This window comes from Mobula hypostoma, chromosome 21 (assembly GCF_963921235.1).
Source record: "Mobula hypostoma chromosome 21, sMobHyp1.1, whole genome shotgun sequence".
Classification (NCBI taxonomy): domain Eukaryota; kingdom Metazoa; phylum Chordata; class Chondrichthyes; order Myliobatiformes; family Myliobatidae; genus Mobula; species Mobula hypostoma.
The window spans coordinates 41,204,640-41,220,911 of record NC_086117.1 but is presented as its reverse complement, the minus strand read 5'-3'; the positions used below and the strand labels follow the sequence as shown (position 1 = coordinate 41,220,911).

The window sequence follows — 16,272 nt, the reverse complement described above, 5'->3', positions numbered from 1 at the left end:
ATTTCAATGAGATTTCTCTTCCGCCGACTTCCCCTCCCCCCCCCAATTCTTTTAAACTCCAGCGAGTACAGGCCCAGAGCAATCAAACATCTCATGCATTAACCCTTTAATTTCTGGTATCATTCTTGTGAACCTTCTCTTGGACCCTCTCCAATGCCAGTACATCTCTATTTAGGTAGGGGGCCCAATATAATCACTATACTCCAAGTGTGGTCTGATCAATGCCTTACAACGCCTCAGGATTACACCTTTGCTTTTATAATTTTAGTTCTCCTGAAATGAATGTTAATATTGAATTTACCTTCCTTACCACCAACTCAACCTGCAAGTTAATCTTTAAGGAATCCTGCACAAGGACTCCAAAGTTTCTTTGCTTCGCTGATTTCTGAACTTGCTCGCTGTTTAGAAAATAGTCTACGCTTTTAATCCTTCTCTTAGATTGCATGACCATACACTTCCCTGCACTGTATTCCATCTGCCATTTCTTTGCCCATTCTCCTAACCTAATGCTGCAAACTTCCTGCTTCCACAACACTACCTGCTCCTTCACATATCTTTATATTGTCCACAAAGCCATCAATTCTGTCATCCAAGTCATCTACATATAATGGGGAAAAGTAGCGGTTTCAACACCCACCCCAGTGGATCACCACTAGTCACCGGCAGCCAATCCTTTATTCCCACTCTTTGCCGCTTGCCAGTCATCCAATCTGCTGTCCTTGCTAAAGTCTTTCCTGTTATCCCATAGGCTCTTATCTGGACGAGCAGCCTCGTGTGCAGCGTCTTCTCAAAGGCCTTCTGAAAATCCAAGTAAACAACATCCCCTGACTTTCCTTTGTCTATCCTGCATGTTATTTCCCCAAAAGAATTTCAACAGGTTTGTCTGGCAAAACTTCCCATGCTGATTTTGGCCTATTTTATCATGTGCCTCCAAGTATCCTGAAACGTCATCCTTAATAATGGACTCCTCACCTTCCCAACCACTGAAGTCAGGCTACCTGGCCTATAATTTCCTTTATTTTGCCTCCATCCCTTCAGAAAGAATGAAGTGACATTTGCAGTTTTCTTTTGGACCCATTGCAGAATCTAATGATTCTTGAAAGATCACTGCTAATGCCTCTGCAGTCTCTTCAGCTACCTCTTGTAGAATCCTGGGGAGTAGTCCATCTGGTTCAGGTGATTTATCTACGTGTAGTCTCTTTGGCTTCCCGAGAACATTCACTTTAGTAATAGCAACTACACTCACTAAAGCCCCCTGATAATCTTGAGTGTCTGGCATACTGCTAGTGTCTTCCACAGTGAAGTCTGACAGAAAATACTTACTGAGTTTGTCTACCATTTCTTTGTCCTCATTACTACCTCTGGAACATCATTTTCCAGTGGTTGATATCCATTCTTCCCTCTTTTACTCTTTATATATCTGGAAAAAAAACTTTTGGTAACCTTTTTTCATATTATTGGCTAGCTTACCTTCATTTTTCATCTTTTCTCACCTTATTGCTTTTAATACATCTAAATTAATACTCCTTAACACAAAATAAACTAATCTAAGGAATCTATAAAGGAAAGCTAAAAAGTAAAATTCTAGTGCTAAACTGTAGGTGCCGGAGTTTTTATGTGATGCCATATCTTCTTGCCCTGTTATTGCAAAAATTTGAAATGATTAAAACACTGCTTTTGATAAATGTATTTATTTCTCGTTGTCTGTAACAGGTTGGGATGCCAATCAGTGGGGATCTTTCTGCATTAGTCCAGCAGTTTGTGGAGGAGAAAATTCAGACCACAATGGTATGTATGTATGGTTGCATAATGGGAAGCAAGTAGTGGACTTTGCAATTGTTGGGATATTGCCGCAGAAGGAGGCGGTCTGACCTATCACACTTGTCAGCTTTTTGAAAGAACTATGACTCAGTTTCACTTTCCACATAACCATACCGATTTTTCTTTCTTTGTTCATTTTGCAAATTACTGTTGAATCTGTTTCCATTGACCTTTCCACATTATCACAACTTGCTTGAGTGTCCGTGACTTTTTTTGCCATTTAGCTAAAATTGGTGTTTTGTGCTTAATGATCCTCTTGTCAGTGGAAGTATTATTTCTTTGATCACAGTCGCTCTCCAAGGCTTATCATTCAATCAGGTGATGAGGTTTTCTGGTCTCTGACCTGGAGCATTGACTCTTTAAGTACTTTGGTATTTGTCAGATGAAGGTTACTGGTGCATTGCTGTGCTTTTGTTGTATATTAATATATAGTTTTTTTTTGTTTCAAAATAGTAAAGAATAAGTCTTGTATTACTGGCTGTTATACTGTGGGCGGTGATGGAAGATTGTCATGAGCTATATAGAAAATGAATTTGATTCATTCTGATACTTGGGTGCATTCTGAATCTAGAAAATATTGCTTTCAGTAGGCTTGGCAATAAAATCTATCTTAAAATGAAGGGGGAAAGGATCTTGTGTATTCACTCTGAAGCACCTATGGGAATGTTTCTTGATAACATTAATCAATGATAATAAACCTGATTCTGATGGCAAGATTTTTTTGGGTTTATTTTCTAAAATAAATGGCCTGAAAGGGTGGTAAAGCTGCCTGTAGCTTTTAAAAGGGTCTTAATGAATATTCAAAATGGAAGTATCTGCAGGACTATGAGAAAAGGGCAGGGCAACTGGATACCATTTTTCTCTCAAATTTTAGCTGAAGTATAGCACAAGTGTGTCCTGTGCTGTGAGATTTTATGATTTGAATAAACTGTGCACTTTATATTGGTAAAATTGAAAGAATATTTAGAACAAAACATCCAAACCATTCCTGACCTATTGGGGAAAAGATTTTGGTTTTAACTCATCTTCTTGGTTAAATCTCCAGTTCCTGATTGGCTGTGGTTATTGCACAGTAAGAAGTGCATCCTCAAAACAGTGGAGAAGATGAACCTGGCCTATTCTGTGATGTTCCCATGATAGAAGTGAATACCAAGTCCCCCTCTTAGATACCAATATCGATATTTGTCAATTGAATGAAGTGCCAGATACTGGAGCAGTTCTCTATGACCTAGAGGCTTACATTATAAAGGTGTGGACCTTGACAGAAAGGTCAAAATTGACATGGTTAATAAAAATGCTCCACGAAAATGATCCCAACCATTAAATACGTCATCTGACGTTAAAGGAGGCAGAGTAAAGTATAAATTGACTGGAATTGAAAGCATTTATCCATGAGTAAATGGAGAGAGTTTGGTCACTTGGGAGAGAATAGTTGTTCAATGAACTACAGTACAGTGGTGGGAAAATGATTCTGCAGACAAAGTATATTCATATTACTTTTAAATATTTCCTCCAGCTGACAGGAATGATGATTGGAGCACTTGTTGCTATTCTTCTGGTTGTAATCATCGTTTTTTTCATCTACAGAAGAATGAAGCAGTCGAGTAAGTACATTTTTGAATAGTGAGCTAACTGAATCATTTGATGTACTAACACGTTGCACTCATCTAAAACCCAGCTTTCTTCAAATAATTTTAACCATGTTTATAGAGTAGATAGAGTAGAAACCTCCAATTATCAAACACAAGATTTCTGTTGAACCAGTAAACTATTATTAATTTTCTTCCTTACAGGAGATGATGCCTCAATGCACTGTATTTGCAGGGAGATCTACCACATGCCATCATGTGACAGAGCATCAGTAGTTAGACGATACTCATGCCTCACACCATCATGTTAGGGCTAGGAGTGTACTCTGAGCTACGAACAGGAAATCTGCAATTTGTGAGGACTAATAAAGATCAGTGAGCAAGCCCCCCATCATTGCCTAGGCGTTGTTTCTTTATTGCAATAAATATGGTTCAAGTTTGCTTAGAAATTTATAGTTTTTAATGTTATATGTGGAAAGCCAGTTCCGTTCCTCCCTGCCTTGATCTCACTACCTTGCTTTATTCTCCCCTATTTTTGATACTTTGGGTAGAGAATCAAAGCCTCTAAGAACATCCACAGTTATCTGGTAACAGTAGATCGACAGGGTAGAACAGCAAGTCCAAAATAGTCACCCACCTACAGATAGAATGTGAAGTGCAGCAGTCCAGAGCTGCTGGTTATCTTTGCTGGAGCTTAGATCCTGGACTAAACTGACAAAGGGTCTCAGACCATTCCCCTCCTTAGATGCTGCTTAATTTGCGGAGTTCCTCCAGCACTTTGCGCACGCGTGTGTGTTGTGTGACATTTCTAACATCTACAGTATCTCTTGTGTTTATGAATCTGGTGAGGTAATATAGTTATGACGCAAATACACACCCTCTCCCTTCAAATAGAAAGGAGTGATTAATCATCCATGATTAAGCTAATAAGATTACTGAAAAGCAATGGCTCAAGGGGGGGGATGAAGTAAGGGATAAAATGAAAATGGATGAATGGAGGTGGCCCTTAATTACATTGAGGTCAAAGATTAGAGAAAAGAGCTTTGTATTGAAAGCAATAGTGAAAGTTTTTATCAGTGTAGTTCCTACTTTTTAGTGTGCACACTCATGCAAGTGCTGTGCAGAAAGCAGTGGCAAGTTATGCAATTATGTATCATGGGTCCTGCTGGTTAGTGGCCTCTTACCCTCCTGTTTCCCATTTATATGTAGCCTCTAGCAATATAGAGGATATTTGAAACAAATATAGGCATGGCAAAATTGTTGGATATTTTTCTGTGCTTTGTGCGATTTGAGAAAGCTGACAAGGGAAGAAGCCTGCAGGTGCTGGATCAGTACAAAGGAAGTATAAATTGATTAGAATTGAAGAGAATCATCTGATTTAGAGAAATTCTGCTTTCAAATGCATTCAAATGATTCAGGAATAGATAGGTAGTACTTATAATCCTTTGTCTTATTGAAATTGGTGATGGAATGATTGTGAGAGCATGCATGTTAAAACCTCAACTACTATAAACAGGAAGTGGTTAAACCAGGTCAAGTGGATTTAAGCAACCAAGGTTAATCAGGAATTCAATCAGCAGCTTACTAGACTAATGTCTGGAATAGGCAGCTTGCCTTACAAGGAAAGTTTGTATAGGTTACAAAGGAAGAATGGGAGTGGACTTGATTGAAATGTACAAAATCCTGAGAGATATTAACAGGGTGGATGTGGAGAGGATGTTTCCTCTTGTAGTCCTCTCTTCCTCAAAGGGCAGTGGAAGCAGAGTCATTTGGCTATTTTTTTTAAGACAGGTGGATACAGATTTGTGCTCGGTGCAGCTAAGAATGAGGAGTCAAGTAATAACTGGATCTATCTTGATCTTATGAAATGGCTAGCAGGCTTGAAGGGCAGGGAGTCCTGCTACAGCTAATTCCTATGTGTATGTTCATATGATTTTCTTTGTGTAGTTTACAGAGAAAGCAGTATATAGAAAATGTAAATTTTCTGCCATTGCCATGTATTGGGAAGATGACCAAAATATGGCCAGTGATAAATTTTAAGCTGTTTAAGCTGGGATGATGGAATTGTTAACTGAGGCAATTCCAGCACTTACAGTGCCTGGGACAAAGTATTCAAGCCTCACAATTATTTTCACATTTTACTGTCTGATTTTCTAAATTTAAAGTATATTGAAGTGAGATTTTTGAGCTGATCATGCATCATCAAATCAAAAGAAACATTCCAAAATTGCTCAACAATTAACTAAAAATTAAAAACCAAAATTGTGAGGCTGAAAAAGTATTCATCCCTGTTGTAATTACTACGCTAACTTTCCTCAGGCGCAATTTATTGTATTATTGCGTTACCAACTTAACCAATTTGTTGATGTAGAAAATTGGAGGATTGCCTTTTTTCAATGAATCCAGAAAATGAAATACCCCTTCTCTCTGTAAGGTCCAACAGTATGGTAGATTTTCAACAGACCAAACCAAGATGGAGATAATAGAGCATTCAAGACAAGTCAGGGAAATGATAATAGAGAGCACAAATCTGGGGGAGGGTACAGGACCATCTCAAAGACACTGAACATACCTTGGAGCTCAGTGCAGTCCTTTGTGGAAAAAGTGGAACAATTTCAAACGAGGTTGGAAGCGATATCAGATGTACGGCAACTCTGGCAGGGTCTGCAAGACATTACTTCCTACAAAGCAAAACCCAACAGTATGAATGGCAGTGATGCTTCACTACCAGATGAACTCAACGCCTTCTATGCACGTCTTGAAAGGGAGAACACGACTACAGCTGTGAAGATCCCTGCTGCACCTGATGACCCTGTGATCTTTGTCTCAGAGGCCGATGTTAGACTGTCATTAAAGAGAGTGAACCCTCACAAGGCAGAAGGTCCCGATGGAGTACCTGGTAAGACTCTGAAAACCTGTGGCGACCAACTAGCAGGAGTATTCAAGGACATTTTCAACCTCTCACTGCTATGGTCAGAAGTTCCCACTTGCTTCAAAAAGGCAACAATTATACCAGTGCCTAAGAAGACATAATGTGGGCTGCCACAATGACTATTGCCCGGTAGCACTGACATCGACAGCGATGTAATGCTTTGAGAGGTTGGTTATGACTAGACTGAACTCCTAGCTCAGCAAGGACCTGGACCCATTGCAATTTGCCTATTGCTGCAATAGGTCAACAGCAGACACAATCTCAATGACTCTCCTCACGGTTTTAGACCACCTAGACAACACAAACACCTACGTTAGGATGCTGTTCATCGACTATAGCTCAGCATTTAATACCATCATTCCCACAATCCTGATTGAGAAGTTGCAGAACCTGGGCCTCTGTACCTCCCTCTGCAATTGGATCCTCGACTTCCTAACCGGAAGACCACAGTCTTTGAGGATTGGTGATAATATATCCTCCTCGCTGACGATCAACACTGGCGCACGTCAAGGGTGTGTGCTTAGCCCACTGCTCTACTCTCTATATACACATGACTGTGTGGCTAGGCATAGCTCAAATACCATCTACAAATTTTCTGATGATACAACCATTGTTGGTAGAATCTCAGGTGGTGACGAGAGGGTGTACAGGAGTGAGATTTTTGCCAGCTAGTGGAATGGTGCCGCAACAACAACCTGGCACTCAACATCAGTAAGACAAAAGAGCTGATTGTGAACTTCAGGAAGGGTAAGATGAAGGTGCACATACTAATCCTCATAAAGGGATCAGAAGTGGAGAGAGTGAGCAGTTTCAAGTTCCTGGGTGTGAAGATCTCTGAGGATCTAACCTGGTCCCAACATGTATCGATGTAACATAGAAACATAGAAAATAGGTGCAGGAGTAGGCCATTCAGCCCTTTGAGCCTGCACCACCATTCAGTATGATCTTGGCTGATCATCCAACTCAGAACCCTGTACCAGCCTTCCCCCCATACCCCCTGATCCCTTTAGCTACAAGGGCCATATCTAACTCCCTCTTAAATATAGCCAATGAACTAGCCTCAACTGTTTCCTGTGGCAGAGAATTCCACAGATTCACCACTCTCTGTGTGAAGAAGTTTTTCCTCATCTCGGTCCTAAAAGGCTTCCCCTTTATCCTCAAACTGTGACCCCTCGTTCTGGATTTCCCCAACATTGGAAACAATCTTCGTGCATCTAGCCTGTCCAATCCCTTTCGGATTTTATATGTTTCAATAAGATCCCCCCTCAATCTTCTAAATTCCAACGAGTATAAGCCTAGTCGATCCAGCCTTTCATCATATGAAAGTCCTGCTGTCCCAGGAGTCAATCTGGTGAACCTTCTTTGTACTCCCTCTATGACAAGGATGTCTTTCCTCAGATTAGGGGACCAAAACTGCACACAATACTCCAGGTGTGGTCTCACCAAGGCCTTGTACAACTGCAGTAGTACCTCCCTGCTCCTGTACTCGAATCCTCTTGCTGTGAATGCCAGCATACCATTCGCCTTTTTAACCGCCTGCTGTACCTGCATGCCCACTTTCAATGACTGGTGTATAATGACACCCAGGTCTCGTTGCACCTCCCCTTTTCCTAATCGGCCACCATTCAGTTAATAATCTGTTTTCCTGTTTTTGCCACCAAAGTGGACAACCTCACATTTATCCACATTAAATTGCATCTGCCATGAATTTGCTCACTCACCTAACCTATCCAAGTCACCCTTCAACCTCTTAGCATCCTCCTCACAGCTAACACTGCCGCCCAGCTTCATGTCATCTGCAAACTTGGAGATGCTGCATTTAATTCCCTCATCTAAGTCACTAATATATATTGTAAACAACTGGGGTCCCAGCACTGAACCTTGCGGTACCCCACTAGTCACTGCCTGCCATTCTGAAAAGGTCCCGTTTATTCCCACTCTTTGCTTCCTGTCTGCCAACCAATTCTCTATCCACATCAATACCTTACCCCCAATACCGCGTGCTTTAAGTTTGCACACTAATCTCCTGTGTGGGACCTTGTCAAAAGCCTTTTGAAAATCCAAATATACCACATCCACTGGTTCTCCCCTATCCACGCTACTAGTTACATCCTCAAAAAATTTTATGAGATTCGTCAGACATGATTTTCCTTTCACAAATCCATGCTGACTTTGTCCGATGATTTCACCACTTTCCAAATGTGCTGTTATCACATCTTTGATAACTTACTCTAGCATTTTCCCCACCACCGATGTCAGGCTAACCGTTCTATAATTCCACGGTTTCTCTCCCTCCTTTTTTAAAAAGTGGGGTTACATTAGCCACCCTCCAATCCTCAGGAACTAGTCTGGAATCTAAAGAGTTTTGAAAAATTATCACTAATGCATCCACTATTTCTTGGGCTACTTCCTTAGGCACTCTGGGATGCAGACCATCTGGCCCTGGGGATTTATCTGCCTTTAATCCCTTCAATTTACCTAACACCACTTCCCTTCTAACATATATTTCCCTCAGTTCCTCCATCTCACTGGACCCTCTGTCCCCTACTATTTCTGGAAGATTATTTATGTCCTCCTTAGTGAAGACAGAACCAAAGTAGTTATTCAATTGGCCTGCCATGTCCTTGCTCCCCATAATCAATTCACCTGCTTCTGTCTGTAGGGGACCTACATTTGTCTTAACCAATCTTTTTCTTTTCACATATCTATAAAAGCTTTTACAGTCAGTTTTTATGTTCCGTGCCAGTTTTCTCTCGTAATCTTTTTTCCCTTTCCTAATTAAGCCCTTTGTCCTCCTCTGCTGGACTCTGAATTTCTCCCAGTCCTCAGGTAAGCCAATTTTTCTGGCTAATTTGTATGCTTCTTCTTTGGAATTGATACTATCCCTAATTTCCCTTGTCAGCCACGGGTGCACTACCTTCCTTGATTTATTCTTTTGCCAAACTGAGATGAACAATTGTTGTAGTTCATCCATGCGATCTTTAAATGCTTGCCATTGCATATCCACTGTCAACCCTTTAAGTGTCATTTGCCCATCTATCTTAGCTAATTCACGTCTCATACCTTCAAAGTTACCCTTCTTTAAGTTCAGAACCTTTGTTTCTGAATTAACTATGTCACTCTCCATCTTACTAAAGAATTCCACCATATTATGGTCACTCTTACCCAAGGGGCCTCTCACGACAAGATTGCTAATTAACCCTTCCTCATTGCTCAATACCCAGTCTAGAATAGCCTGCTCTCTGGTTGGTTCCTCGATATGTTGGTTTAAAAAACCAGCCCGCATACATTCCAAGAAATCCTCTTCCTCAGCACCCTTACTAATTTGGTTCACCCAATCTATATGTAGATTGAAGTCACCCATTATAACTGCTGTTCCTTTATTGCACACATTTCTAATTTCCTGTTTAATACCATCCCCAACCTCACTACTACTGTTAGGTGGCCTGTACACAACTCCCGTGTAATCATAAAGAAGGCAAGACAGTGGCTATACTTTATTAGGAGTTTGAAGAGATTTGGCATGTCAACAAATACACTCAAAAACTTTTATAGTTGTACCGTGGAGAGCATTTTGACAGGGTACATCACTGTCTAGTATGGAGGGACTACTGCACAGGACTGAAAGAAGCTGCAGAAAGTTGTAAATCTAGTCAGCTCCATCTTGGGCACTAGCCTACAAAGTATCCAGGACATCTTTAGGAAGTGGTGTCTCAGAAAGGCAGCGTCCATTTTTAAGGACCTCTAGCACCCAGGGCATGCCCTTTTCTCATGGTTACCATCAGGTAGGAGATACAGAAACCTGAAGGCACACACTCAGCGATTCAGGAACAACTTCTTCCCCTCTACCATCCGATTCCTAAATGGACATTGAAGCTTTGGACACTACCTCACTTTTTTTAATATACAATATTTCTGTATTTGCATATTAAAAAAAAAATCTATTCAATATACACAATTGATTTACTTATTTATTATTATGCTTTATTTTATTTTTTTTCTCTCTGCTAGATTATGTATTGCAATGAACTGCTGCTGCTAAGTTAACAAATTTCACATCACATGCCGGTGATAATAAACCTGATTCTGATTCTGAAAAAATATGAAATCACAACCAGACTGCCCAGGTCAGGCTGCCCCTCTGAACTTAGTCACCGGAGAAGAATGGCACTTGTAAGAGAGGCTACTGTGATGCCACCAGACACTCTGAACTGCAGAAGTTAGTGACTGCAACTGGAGATGAAGTTCATGGCTCCATAAGGCCTTGCACAAAAAGGATGTTTATGGAAAAGTGGTAAGGAAGAAGCCCTGGCTTAAAAAAGAACCATACCCTTGCCTGCAAAAACTTTGCAAAGCGTCACTTACAAGATGCTGCAAAGATGTGGAAAAAGGTCTTGTGGTCAGATTTGACTAAAGTGGAACTTTTTGGCCTCAACACTAAGCAGTACGTGTGGCGTAAATCTAATACTGCGCATCATCCATCTAACACCATCCCGACTGTGAAGTATGGTGGAAGTAGCGTCATGCTCTGCAGATGCTTTTCAGCAGCAGGGGCTGGAAATCTGATCCGGATTGATGGGAAGATGAATGCTGCCAAATGTAGAGAGATTCTGGATAAAAGCCTGCCAGGCTTTGCCAGAAAGCTTAAACTGGGGAAGAAGTTTGTCTTTCAGCAGGACAATGACCAGGGTAACCACACTGCCAGCGTAACCATGGAGTGGCTTCAAATGAAGAAAATTGATGTTCTTGAGTTGCCCAGTCAGAGTGCTAGACCTAATCTGATCGAACATCTCTGGCAAGGCCTCAAGATTGCTGTCCACCGCTGCTCTCCAACTAACCTGGCACAGCTCTGAATAGTTTTGCAAGGAGTGATGGGCAAATCTTGCTCCATCACGTTGTGCAAAACAAATAGACACTTATCCAAAAAGACTACTGGCTGTAATAGCTGCAAGAAGTGGTTCAGCTGAGTAAAGGAGAAAGAACACTTTTGAACTGCTTTTATTTCAGTTTTTGAATTTTTAGGTTTTCATGCTTTACGTTTTTCCCTATTTTGGGCTCTGCTGTGGGAGAAAATGAGCATGTGATTCGCAAATAAAAATTCTCAGTTAAATTAATCAAAATTTCTTTTTGTATTATTCATTTATGCGAACAAAGCGTTGAGGAAAAAATATTTGGACAAGGCACTGTATTTCATAGGTAGCTGAAGGTCCAGCCTTGTGGAGTTGCGGGTGATGGAGAAGGGGAGACGCAAAGTCACAAATGAAAGCAAGAGAAGTCTCTTAAAATGAAGGTTTTGTCTTAAAATGGACTGCGCGTGAGATTACTAATGGAATGAAGGCATGAAACATGAGGAGAAAACTATTAAAGAAGCATGGAGTTGGGAATATTACAGATCGACCTATGTGGTTCTGGGCCACAGTACCAGTTTTTAAATTTCTGTCTGCCAATTTTCACCCTTTTATTTTGATGTCTCTTAATCTCAGCCTCTCGCATTTGAAAATAGGTTTTTACTAAATTCTTAAACCAGCAAATGCAGTTAATATTGAAATCACTTTATAATTATGAATTAGATGAAGTGGGTGGAATGTAGACTGAGGTATCCTAATGCACTAGTTGTATGTGAGAATGGCAGTACAACATAAATATTGGTGGTAAGGAAATGAACAAATGAGATTTAGAAGTCTTAAGTACATTAGGCACTGCTAACTAGCTATCAGAGGCAAAAATAAGCAGTTTAACAAATCACATCAAAGTTGCTGGTGAATGCAGCAGGCCAGGCAGCATCTCTAGGAAGAGGTACAGTCGACGTTTCGGGCCGAGACCCTTCGTCAGGAGAAAGGGTCCTGATGAAGGGTCTTGGCCCGAAACGTCGACTGTACCTCTTCCTAGAGATGCTGCCTGGCCTGCTGCGTTCACCAGCAACTTTGATGTGTGTTGCTTGAATTTCCAGCATCTGCAGAATTCCTCGTGTTTACAGTTTAACAAATCTGAAGGAATTTTGGGTTCAGGAGCTTTAGAACAAAGTAGCTTCTAGTTGCTAATCAGGTTGTTTTTGCCACATTAGATGAATTACTCATTTGAATAACTTTGTACTAGGAAGGAGAGATTCACGTGAGGACATTTGGTAATGCTGGTATTCTGTGGGATGGGGAGTGAGCAATGAAAAGAGATATATTTGTGCAGTATTGCTGAAAAATGGTGGCATCGAGGGGTTGATCTAATTTGAAAGATCTTAAAAGGAAATGAGGGAAAATACATGAGTAAGAAAAATCTAGAAAAAATTTGATCTTACAATTATTTTTGACAGGAAAAAAAGACTAAAAACTGCAACTGACAGAGCTTTTGGTGAAGTGTATCTCTATGCTCTTTTAACTAAAGATAGGAAGCCATTTGAGCTGATGAACAGGAAGGTAGTTATTTGAGGAGTGAGGGTAACGAGGACATGGAATAAGTGGATGATCAACAATGTAGTTTGAATGATGGCCTCTTTTTGAAAATAGCTTGGTTAAAGTATTGTGAGTTACCAGCTTTCTTAAGTTTCATATTTCAGACTCTCTTGGGATTACTGTTCAAGATAAATACCGCTGATACAAAAGGATAGGCAGCAAGACCCTAAAATTTCTGGATTCACATGTTTTACTTTCTGAGTCAAGGCCATAGATTCTGTTCTAAATGTGGTGTTGTCCAGAAATCATGTTTCACAGTAGTCACAATACTTTTTTTGTTTTGCCTCTTTTCACATGGACATGTTGTAGTGGAATTGGTTTATTATTGTCACATGTACTGGGATACAGTGGGAAAAGCTTCTGATTGTGTGCCATCCAAACAGATCATGCCATACATGAGTAGTAAGTTGAACTGAGGCCTCCGTCGGTCAGAGTTGACCATGGATATTGTGTCCTAGTTGTCTAGATACGCAAGCCTGGACAGTACGATATAGAGAGTAAGCTGTTGCCCATGTAGCAAGCTCCTGCTCTCCACACATCTGATGAACCCAAAGGAACGGTAGAGGCCAATGCAGTTTGGGACCAGCGGCGTCACAGGAGTTGCCAGTCAGCATTGAACTCAATGTAGGACTGCCTTAGGAACTCCAGCTCTAGATTTTTCCCTTGAGATTTGCTGCTGAAGACTTCCCCGTGAGTGGGTATAGCAGCAAGGTAGCTGAGGTTCGAGATCAGAGTTTTCCTTCTCCTAGATGAGCTGCTAACCACAGCTGACGAGCCCCATCTGTCTGAAGCGACTGGTTTTAAGGTGCCAGTAGCCCAACTTTGCCTCTTCTCCTGTCAGTAGAAAAAGTTCTGCTGTGCTTAGTAGCTAATACACATGTGGAAACCAGGAACTGGACTTGGTTGTCAGAGGCTATTTGAGGCGAATGCCATTGGGTGCATTTAGTAGGTTGAGGGAGCTTATCCCTATTACCACCCCCTAGCTATAACAACCTGAAGGAACCAAGGAAGTAAGTAAAATGGAATGAACAAAATAGCATTGCAGTTACAAAGAAAGTACAGTGCAGGTAGGCAAATAAAATGCAAGGGCCATGTATTTCAAGATTGAGAGTAGTTTGGGAGATCGAGAGTTCAAGGGTTCATCTTTTAGTGTATGAGACATTCATTCAAGAGTCTGGTAATATCGACGTAGAATCTATCCTTGAGTCTGATTCTATATGCTCTTAAGCTTAAATATCTTTTTGTCCAATGGGTGAGGGAAGAAAAGAGAATAACTGGGTTGGGTGGGGTCTTTGACTATGTTGGCTGCTTTCCGCAGGCAACAGTCAGTGGAGGAGGGGCTGGTTTGCATGATGGACTGGGCTGTGTTCACATCTCTAATTACTTGTGATTTATACAGAGCAGTTGCCATACCACTCTTCTATAAAAGTCAGTAAGTGTCATCGGGACTTAACAAATTTCCTTGGCGTCTGAGAAAATTGAGGCAAGTGATGTGCTTTGCTGTAGCATCCACCTAACGAGAACAGAACAAGTTGTTGGTGTACCCTTTCTATTGTGTTTTATATATCTGTCTTCATATTTCTGTCTCTGAATCATTAGTTCATTCAACTTGTTCATCTGTTGCTGAGATTCTCTTTAATCTTAACTTTTTCAATGCCCAGCCAGCTGACTTCCCAGGTTCAATCCTCTTAAAACTTGAGTCAATCCAAATTCACTTGCCCAAAAGCCCATCTTCATAATTCCCAGTCATCTGTTGCTACTATGCTTGCTGACTTGCATTAAATGTGGATACTATAGAGAGAGCGCAGAGAAGATTTACAAGGATGTTTTCTGGGTTGGAGGGCATACCTTATGAGAATAGGCTGAGTGTACTTGGCATTTTCTCTTCGGAGTGATGGAAGATGGAGAGGTGACCTGATCGAGGTGTATAAGATGATGAGGGGTATTGATCGTGTGGATAACCAGAGGCTTTTTCCCAGGGCCGAAATGGCTAACAGGAGGCGGCATAGTTTTAAGATGCTTGGAAATGGGTACCGAGGGGATGTTAGGGTAAGTTTTTCCACAAAGAGAGTGGTGGGTGCGTGGAATGCACTGCCGGTGGCCGTGGTGGAAGTGGATACAATAGGGTCTTTTAAGAGCCTGTTAGATAGGTACATGAAGCTAAGAAAAATAGGGGGCTATACACTAGGGACATTCTAGGCAGTCTCTAGAGTAGGTTACATGGTTGGTACAACATTGTGGGCTGAAGGGCCTGTAATGTGCTGTAAATTTCTGTGTTCTATGTTAAATCACATATGAGTAATGTTTTGATCTCCAAATTCTCACCTTTGTTTTTTGATCCCTCTGTGGCCTCACTATCTCCCTATTCCTTAATCTTGTGCCCTACAATCCAATCTTCTCTCTTCATGACCATCTCTAAGTTGCAAGCTGTGCCTTCAACTGCCAAGATCTTAAAGTCTTTAATTCCATCTCTAGATCTCCCTGTATGTCTTTTCTTTTTCTTTTGAGAAAATAAAAAAAATTGCTGATGTAGTAAATCTGAAATGACAACATATTGGAAATACTTAGTGGATCAGGTAGTGTTTGTGGAAAGAGAAACAATCATTGTTTTAGGTCACGGAACTGGGAAAGAGTAAGTTAGTTACAGGAATGGTCATGTGATGAGGCCATGGTTACACTTTAGGTGGTATATATTCATTTATTGGAAAGATATTGCTATCTTGAGTTAAACATACTGTAAGTATGTAGTTTATTTTGCTGTACTTTAAGGTCCTTAAGATGTTTTAATTTTTCAGCTGTTTGCATTGTTTTAAAAAGTTTTTGCTTGTCGGATTCCCGCAAAAATAATCGAAAAGCTGATGGTAGAAATGCTGTCAAAATGTAATACAATCATCGAGAATTATGGAAATGGACACGCCAAACCTTTGTAGACCTTCATGCACCTGTCTACAGTAATCCCATTTTACTCTTGTCAGCAACCGCTCTTTCATCTCTCCCTCCACAACCCCTACCCACAACACCAGATTCTACAAGTTACCAACACACCAGGGACAATTTACAGCAGCCAGTTAAACTACCAGCCCACGTGTGTGTGTGTCTGTGGGACATGAGGGTGGTGGTGGGGGGCAGGGGAGGTGAGTTGGTGAGGGGATTCTGCACAGTTCCAGAGGTCAGGATTGAGTCTGCAGTTGTGAGGCAGTAAGGTCCACTACTATTGCCACACACATTGGAGTGTTCCCGGGGTGGGTCCGTGGAATCTGCAGCCTGAGTCCTTGCCTCCATTTGTGGACTGTTCAGCTTTATATAAAGGGTCAGCCCAGTTTGCATACTCTGTCTGGATTGGGGTAATGTGGGCAGCTGATGAGCTTGGTTGACCTTTGATTAGTTAGAATATGCAACACCACGACCTATTCAGTCTGTTCAGATCATTCAAAAAACAGCATTCCAAAAAACCTCCTGTCCTTCCCATGCTATTTCAATTCTA

At 41.0% G+C, this 16,272-nt stretch overlaps 1 protein-coding gene across 2 annotated transcripts in view; it reads left to right on the top strand.

Moving 5' to 3' along the window:
- The window catches only part of pnpla7b (patatin-like phospholipase domain containing 7b), a 334,759-nt gene that overhangs the window by 20,773 nt on the left and 297,714 nt on the right, over positions 1-16,272 (top strand). For both annotated transcript variants that reach the window (XM_063073811.1, XM_063073810.1), the window contains exons 3-4: positions 1,714-1,788; positions 3,338-3,425. In XM_063073811.1, the coding sequence (XP_062929881.1) occupies positions 1,714-1,788; positions 3,338-3,425 (163 nt within the window). The remainder of the gene's footprint in view (positions 1-1,713; positions 1,789-3,337; positions 3,426-16,272) is intronic.